This window comes from Calidris pugnax, unplaced genomic scaffold (assembly GCF_001431845.1).
Source record: "Calidris pugnax isolate Ruff unplaced genomic scaffold, ASM143184v1 scaffold94, whole genome shotgun sequence".
NCBI lineage: Eukaryota > Metazoa > Chordata > Aves > Charadriiformes > Scolopacidae > Calidris > Calidris pugnax.
Genome location: NW_015090822.1, coordinates 1444993 through 1454001, shown reverse-complemented (window position 1 = coordinate 1454001; position 9009 = coordinate 1444993). Strand labels below are relative to the sequence as shown.

General features: G+C 46.1%; 1 protein-coding gene across 1 annotated transcript in view; it reads left to right on the top strand.

Annotated features, from left to right (window-relative positions):
- LOC106886733 overlaps positions 1–9009 on the top strand; it is a 343658-nt gene that overhangs the window by 329761 nt on the left and 4888 nt on the right. The window contains exons 5-6 of the mRNA XM_014939918.1: positions 5924–6025; positions 7051–7142. Coding sequence (XP_014795404.1) covers positions 5924–6025; positions 7051–7142 — 194 coding nt within the window. The remainder of the gene's footprint in view (positions 1–5923; positions 6026–7050; positions 7143–9009) is intronic.

The window sequence follows — 9009 nt, the reverse complement described above, 5'->3', positions numbered from 1 at the left end:
CTTTTTTCTCCCCCCCCCAGCAAAAATGAAAATTAAACCTGGGACAAAAGCTGGGTTTTTTGTTTTTCTTTTTTTTTTTTTTAGCTTTTTCAGGCTGCAACCTCCTGCTGTATGTGTTCACCCCCAGGATCTGCGGGGTCCCCCCCGGTGCGAGGCAGCTCCGGCCCCTCTGCCGCAGGAGAAGCCCAGGAGGAGCCCCCGGAGCAGGGGCTGAATATTCATATTTTAACTCCTCAAACAACAGGAGATGCTTCGGAACCACGTGTGAGACAAAACCCACAGTAAACTTTTCAGTCGTGAAACCTCTGTTTAGCTGCACTCCAGAAATGAGCAGTGCATAACGAGCGGGGAATTCTGATTGACAGTTTGCCATCAGGAGCCCTCAAGTAGGATTTTTCCAGCTCTGAGGCAGTGTACTCCTCTTCTGCAAGATGCTATTTCAAGTCACAGAGCACGAGGAGAATTTACATAAGAGCTTCCTATGTAATATGTGATTGCTCGGAAATTAAGCAGCGCCGGTTTTTTCTCCCTTTGTTTCAGAAATGAAGAGTGCACTTTGTTTGCTTGTTGACGTGGTGCCCTCACTGAGCCCTTGGGCTGTCCCAAGCCTTTGCTCTCAGCGTCAGGAGACCTTGCTTACCTGGTAAAATTCGATGTGGGAAATGATTAGCGTTCAAAGGGCCTGAAAAAACCAACAGCTATGTAATATGTGATTGCTCGGAAATTAAGAATCGCCGTTTTTTTCTCCCGTTGTTTCAGAAATGAAGAGTGCACTTTGTTTGCTTGTTGACGTGGTGCCCTCACTGAGCCCTTGGGCTGTCCCAAGCCTTTGCTCTCAGCGTCAGGAGACCTTGCTTACCTGGTAAAATTCGATGTGGGAAATGATTAGCGTTCAAAGGGCCTGAAAAAACCAACAGTAACGATGTCTGACAACTTTTTTCTTTTTTTTTTTTTTTTTTTTTTCTTTTTTTCCCCCCCTGCTCTTAAATAATATTTCATGGTGCATTAAATGGGTTCTGCAGTCTCTTCCTAAGAGACCCAAGCAACGTACTGCTGCAGACTTAATGTTTTCACCCAGCAGCTAGTTTTTAAAAGGAAAAAAAGCCGAAGGCAGCCTGGAATCCTTCCCTGGGCCTTTTCTCAGCTTGTTCCTAATTTGATAAGGAATGGTAATAATTGGGAGACAGATACAGAAAGAAAAAGAAATATTATTTCCCAATAAACCTCTTAGGGTGTCATTTGCGATCACGGGCAGATACCAGAAACGTGACTCATTAAATCCACTGAACGTTACTTTTTCAGAAGTCGAAATGTTTCTGGCCAAACTGCTTCCTCGATGGTTGTTTCGGACGAACCAGTTCGAGCCGGGGCAGCCCGAGGAGAGAAGGAAACAATTCAAACATTCACGTATTTGATTCTTGATAGACATCTCTACAAGGTAGGTAGGTTTTAACATATTTTTTTTTTTCTTCTTAAATTTTTTTTTGGGGGGTGGTTTTTTTTTTTTTTCCCTTCTCTCTCTTTTTTTTTTTTTTTTTTTTCAGTAAGAAGGATAAGCTTGGAGTGCCCAGTCACCGTGGTAACTGCCAGAAAAATTCTCCTGAAGTTTGAAGAGGTCAGCTAACGGGGTCAACAACTCTGGCCTCTCCCCGCGCTGGGGCTGGCAGGCTCCATCCTGCGGCTGGGGTGTTAGCGCAGGCGGAGCCCTGGGAGGTGGACCATTCCAGCTCTGATATAAATTTTTTGAGTCAGTTCACGGCCTGGACTCTCCAGGTGGCCTCCAAAATCGATGGTGACCCCGTGACCCTGTCTAACGGAGGCATAGCATCCAACCTAAGTAAGGATTTAGCCAGGAACGACAGCTTTCCACTGAGTGTTATTGGGGACAGTACAAACAGTTTGGGAAGCGAGGAGGTAGGTATGAGGAGCAGAGGTCATTAAAAGCATATTAAAAAACAATTTTAAAAATCCTCGTTAGTGGAAAGTTTTTATTAGCGGTAACCGTTCCTTAAATAAACTCTTCTGGCAACTATTTTTTTTCTTCCCTAACAACAGAGTATCAAGTGTTTCAGTGCGTTAATATATGAAAAATCGGCACTTTATGTGTTCCAAACCACATTAATGTTTTATCTACCCCTGGATTTTGAACTTATAAATGAAGGGGACAGACACGTGTTAAACCAGATGCCTGAGAAGCACGTTTTTTTTCCTTAGTATCATAAAACCCAGGAGGCTGCAAATTAAAGCAGGTTGTTTATTTTAGGAAGTAACCTCTCTAATATGTGCATTCTTTTTAGATTCCAAGGGCTCTCAATCTGTGTAATTTTATTTTTAAACTGGGAAATGAAGTAACATTAGGAATAGTGGGGAATGGAAGTGTGAGAGTTTCACAGGCGAGTTCCTTCACTAATTTGCAACACAAATAGAGAAGCCACAAACGTGGTTAGGTGTTTTTGTAGTAGATGATTGTGGTTATGTTAAGATGATATTTATAAAGGATATAATATTTTTTCCTGTAACATTTTAAGCAACAACCCATGTAAGGGAGGGAGAGGCTGCTGCAGGGGTCTGATTTTGTCATCAAATCCAGAAATTTGCCCTTCTGAGCAAGTGGTTTTGCTCTTGTGTTTTATTCCTGCTCCTACAAAACCTGCTCTCCATGAGCGATGGGGGCTCAGCAGATGGGAGCAAAGCCCACTCTCCCAAGGTGGAAAACCCTCTCAGACTTCAAGCGACTTAAAACCTGCTCCAAAGGAGGAAAAATTGCATTCATGTTTGCTCCTGGGTTTAGAAAAATTATGCAAATTTATCCCAGCAGGAATTGTGCCCAAACATTTCTCGTGGCTCTGGCATCCTTCCTCCCAGCCCCTCACCTGGGGAGCAGCTCCCCAGAGATTGGAGGGGGCTGCAGGGAGGTGGGGGCTATTAAATACCCCTCGGGATGAGGGTCTGAGCTGCTCTACATCCCAAATATCACTGTACCCCTGAGGGGTCCCATGGCTTCCAACAGCGAGAGCCTGGAGCTTTTAATTGGGGTAACACCTCGTTCTGCAGGAAGCCCCCCCAAACCCATGGATGCTCCTTGGCCAAGGCTCTGCATCTCATGGGGTTGGCATGGTCTGCTCCCCAGGGTTATTTGAAGAGAAGGAGATCAATTATGAGGAGTAGGAGTTGGGGGGGCCAGACCTGTGTCCTGAAATGATTCAGGGCCCAGAGCTGCACATGGAGGTCTCAGTGGCCACTCTCTACTTAATTCCACCCTAAATCCTGACCGTACTTTGTTGTCGCTGTGGGTTTTTAACAGAAGGAGGCTGAGGATGGATGGTTCGTGTTGGTGAGCGTGGTGGGTCAGGGGGAGCCTGGTGTGACCGAGCCTGGTGAGACACAGCTCACAGCCCTCACCGGGGACCAGCACATTCGCTGGGTTTTCCAAAAAAAAAGAAAATGTTTTAAAATAGGAATTGTGAGCAGCTGGAAGGTGAATCCTTGGTATTTTCAAAAGCAGCTGTAGAATTTTTAGCAGCTTTTTTTTTTTTTAAAAAAAAACAACAAAACCAACCCATATTTGTATACCCTTTGTAACGTGAGTATTCAGTGCTCCAGTGCTGACCAACAGGGGATTGCTTCAAAAACATGATACTTCTGTTCCATTGGAACTTTTGGACCAAAATTGCCCCAAACTTTCCCCAAAGCCTCGGGCTGGGAATGAGGCAGCAGCAGCAGAGGGAGCGACCGGGGCGTCTTGGGAGCCTTAACTTGCTGCAGAGTCTTGTTGGGTTGATTTCTGTGAATCCTATTGAATTAATAATCAACTGCAAAGCTACAAATGTCACTAAAAACAGGTCCCAGGGTGGCAGTTACTACATCTCTTCACCTTTTGCAGTTGCTCATCCCCACAACATTGGGGGTGCGAATGCCTGGAGGTGCGTTCGGCCGCCGTAGCTGCAGGGGGACTCTTCTTCTTCCTCATCCCCTTCCTCTCAGCTCAGTGCTCACTCGGATTGATGTGATTCCTTGGAATATTTCCCGAAGAACAGGCTCTTTTAGCCTTAACAGAGTGATATATATGAGTGGGTTTAATGTAGTGTTGGAGATGGATGCTCAGAAGCACCAAAGGCTGGTGGTTCCCGGCCTCTCCCGTATGGATCACCCCACGAGGCCCTGGCAAGCTTGCTGCAGGTGCTCTGTGGAAATGTATGAAATAATAATAATAATAATGATGATCATAGCCTTCAATAAAAATTAGGATGAGAGGAGTTTGTGGCAGTCTGCAAGAAAATCTGAGGGCTGGGAGCTCTTGCCTGGAAGCTCTGAGGATGCCGGCTCTACGGGAATGTGCTCAGCCCGTGGGGCACGAGGAGGTATTTTGAGAATGTTTTCAAATTAAATACACGTCCAGTTAAACAAAGGCACTTTATTACACACGCAAGCAAGCAAAACAGCAAAAAAAATTCCACTTCAAAATACAATAAAAGTAATAAATGAGCAGTGAGGCCTCAGCCCAGTTTGTGTTTGCTCCGGAGAGTGGCAGGTTGTCCCAGTGTGGACCAGGGCAGGTTGTCCCAGCATGGACCAGGGCTAGCAGAGGTCTGTGCTTTCTGAGGGAGCCGGGAGGACAAGGGAGCACCTTGCAGTGCCCTGGCAGAAGGTCCTGAACAAGCACCACGTTTCCTTCTCCTTCTCCCTGCTCGGAGTGTGTTGCGTGGCTGGGGCAGAGGAAAAGTCAAACTAATTCCGATGCTTTCCCCATCTTCTGGGTGGACTAAGCCAGAGGAAGCCCTTACGGCAGCCTTTGTGGAAGGGTTACAATATAGGTTGCTACTTCAGGAGCTATAGGAAGCTCTTAATCCTTCCCTGCCTACAGGACTGTCATTTATAGACTGGCTGTTGTTTCATCCTTTCTAGGGCTGGTTCCTTACATGAAGGTTGCAGGAGCAACCAGACTTTGCCATTGCTCCCAGCTATTGCACTTTGTGGCTTAATGCACATCTAATATTGTGTTTGTGCAGACAGTACCTGCGCCCTGGCTTGGGTGACTTCACTCTCAAAACAGTCATTTCTGTGTTTCTTTCTTTTTTTTTTTCTTTTTCTGTTTTATCTGTGCATCTGGATTTTGCACCAGCCTAGTTTATCACAGGTAGCATTCTGCAGCGGGTGGAACTCAATGCATTCAGTGGGTCATTCTGTGTCCAGTTCTTGTTTGATGAGCAGGTGCATCTTCTTATAAAATAAAGCTTCCATGTGTTGTTTCTCCACCAGGTTAAATCCGTTTTATAAAAAAAAAAAAAAAATCTCTTACCATATAACAAGAATAAGCAGACAAAATGGAAGCCTAGATTATTTTGGATGTATAAAATTTAGCTTGAGGTTAGTGGTGGTTTAATGACAGGAGGTTTTTTTTTTTTTTTGCAATGGCTATTCATACAGACGTCCATTGTTTTCTGCTTTGATTTCTCTCCAGCTGGGCCCCCTTCGGAACCCCATTTCTGGCAATCTCAGCAACACGTGGGGCTCTGGCAGCTTCTGCCGACGTTGCCATCTTCCCTCCACCGCTCCTTCTCCTGCGTGGCGTCACCACCTCCCCAGCCAGGAGCCCCAAATTTCGCCTTTCCTCCATCACCTGCCCCACGGCTCTTCCAGAACCGGATGCTTTTTTGTCCAAGTTGTTTCAAACCCCTCTAGAAACAGACACTGAAATGAAGGCAGGTGATGGGGGGAGGTTGGGACGTTGCCTTCCTGCCCTGGCCACATCGCTGACCTTCCCCAGCGCTCGGCTCTTTGCCCCTAGAATAAGAATAATAACAACAAACTTTTAGCAAAGTGCTTTTTTAGATGTCTGAAAGATGTCAGGCCGATTAAAAGCTACTCAGATTTTTTTTGTCAGGCCTAACTCTGTCTTACACTCCCCACTGCTGTCTTTCAGCTGCTGCAGATTTGCCCGACGAGCCTTTTTTTGGGGCAGGTCCCTGCTTCGTGCCTCGCGCCATTTGGGCTCCTAAACCACCAGAAGAGGTTCCTCTGGCTGGTGAGTTGCTCCCGTAGTTTCCCGTTATGCAACCCCTCTCCTTTTTGTGAAGCTGTGAATTTTACAGCTGTCAGTGTCAGCAGCAGTGAGGATGGGGATGGGGATGGGGAAGGGGGGGGACGGGAGAGCAGGGGGGTGAGCGGTGGGTTTTCCTTTTTTTTCTGGCAAGCTGGCATTACTCATCAGTCTCATGGTAGTTTTGTTTGAAAAATGCTTGTGTTAGAAAAAGTGGATTTATCAGCTCAGCACTGTATGGTGCGAGCCCGCAGCACAACAAAAGACAAGTGCTCATTTCAGTAGCGCTTGCAGCATTTCGTGGGGCCCCCAAATAGGCTGAACAAGGCTTCTCTGGCAACTAACCCCAAGTACAGTGGGAAACTGTTAAAGTGGCAGTGCCACTGCCTGGAAAAGAGATTCACTTTTCTCCCAGCCTTTATCCCTGCTTTTTTACTTCATTTTTTTTTTTTTTTTTTAATAAAGACTGTGAACTACATTAGGAATTTCACTGAATATTGCAGAAAAAAACCCCAAAAACCTAACTGAAAATGTGCACTTAGAAGTGATTTTTTTTTTTCTTGGAGTTTTAACCAGACTGTCAGTCTGTCCTTCCCAAAGTGTGTGGGCTTTATGGAGAAAAATAAGACCCTTGCAGCTTTTCCCAAGTAATGCTCCAAAGTCAGTCGTGCTGCAGCCTGTCGGGGAGAACTCGTTCTCCGCTTAAATCAGTTTATTTTCAGAACGATTTGCTGCACTTACACTTTCTGTTGTGATTGCTCTTCCAGAATGCAAACACAACCTGGAGAGTTTTCTGCATTTAATTGAACGTGTCAGGTGGTTAAAATCATGTTTTTAAAACAGTATGACATCCTGCAAATGTGTAAACCCCTTTGTTCACATCTGTTTAAAACAAATGCATTTTCCGGTATTTATTTATTTATTTCCTCTCTGTTTACACTCCCCACGGATCGTGAAGATAAACCAGTGAGTTTCGTTTTCTGCTGAAAAATTGCCTTTTGCATTTTCAGGTTCTCACACACTGGCGAGATGCTACAGCCCCCACGTGACAGAGGTCAGAGGGAAGCACTTATTTGAAGAAATCGTTGTCACTATCTGTATTGTAAGTTTTAAAAAAGGTTCAGTTTTGTAAAATGCAAGTTCTGGATTAATTGTTCCTCTGAAAGCCTTTATAGTCTGCATAGTGAATCCCCTGCCTGCCTCTACTCAGGTGTCCAACAGAAGATATGGGTAAAACACATCTTCAGAGATCTTTAAATCAGTTGTATCTATTTTTAACTTCTGTTTGCTAAAACGTGGTTGTTTACCATAACTTGCATGCGGAGAAATGTATCCAAACACGCACAATTTGAAGGCTAGACAACAGGCAAACACATCCCCCCCGCCAGGACACACACACACACGTTCCCATGTGTTCACCTCCCACCTGTAGAGCCTTCCCAAAGCAGTGTGGACAAGTTGGAGACCCTTGGTCCTTATCCAGGCACAGATAACAAACCAAAAGGATGCTTCAGAGAAGCAGGGAAGATGTTGAGGGGTTCTTTCTCCTTGGCCAGAGTAAATTTGGAAGCTATGGGGAGACACCAAGATCAGGCTGGGGAACCAGGCTTTGAGGGCATGGAATCTGTGGAAGACCATCCGTCATTGACCTTCTGATGTCCTCTGTCTTGTTCCCAAGACAGCCCACACACCCTCAAGCCTTGGCTGGATGGGGGAGATCTCGACCACAGCCAGGACCTCGGACATTAAAGGCTTTGAAAAAGCAACAGTCCCAGTTTAAACCCAACCTCCCACGTTACCAGCAGGTAACAAGACCCAGAGGGTAAACAAACCCCTCTTTCTGAGTGCCTTGCACCAGAGAAACACTCCCAACAGTGGGAATGAGGGTGGATATTTGCGCTAAGTGAGCTGTGCTGCTGTTGAAAGACCTGCAAGAATGGACAGGTTCCTCTGACTGTTAATTCTTCTTATTCCACACAGGTTTTTTCCCTCTATACCGAAAACGAGGTAGGGGAAAAATTGCAGGGAAAAATTTCCCTTAGAAGCCTGTAAAGTTTAGTGGGATTGGGCCTGATCTGGCTCCTTGAACTTCAGTGGGGTCTGGTGCTGGGTTTCCCCCTAAAGCCAGAGAGAACAATCCCACTGCTTCGAAATTACCCAGTGGCATTTAGCATTGTCCCCAAGGAAGCTGCTTCCCAGCTCTTCCGGTGGGTTCCCAGTCCCATCTCCAGTGAGGGCTACCAACTGCAGGGCTTCTTATTGGCTACAACATTGATCACTTTTTCCTCCTTCAGTGCCAACACCAAAACCTCCCTACCCAGCCTTACTGTGCAGAACAGAGGCTGAACGCTCCATTTTTGATCCCTGCCTGCCCCCCCGGCGGGGAGAGGTCCATAAAGGTAAAAAAAAATGTATTTATCCAAGTAGAGTCTGGACCTTGGCAAGAATTTAGGGCTCTGAGACTCTCTGCGGGTACCCTGCATGGAGGTGCCACCGGGTCCAGCTCTGCTCCCACCTTCCTGCTTCCAGCCCGGGTCCCATCCCACCCCCGGGAGCCTCTCCCCCCGTGCCCACACTCCGGTCCCTCACGCGTTATGATAACACATAAGCAGCTTAGAGAATTCTTATCGGAATAAGTTGAGCACAATGCAACGTTTAACTCTTAATGACAGCCACCCCTGACTGGGAGTGACATGTTATAAATTATGTTTGAACTGGATTTATTTTTTTTTTCTTTTTTTTTCCTTTTTTTTTCTTTTTTTTTTTCTTTTTTTTTCTTTTTTCAGAGGCTGATATTCCCTCTGCCACCCGGCCAGCCCTGCAACCTCGCGCTTGTGGCCTTAATCCCACTTGGATGCGTGCCCCCGCTGCCTCCACTCGCTGTCACTCGGGCACTTTAGTCTCCTTGAACAAGTGAACAATCTTTGTTTCTGTACCTTATTAGGGCCGAGCCCGCCGCAGCTCGCGAT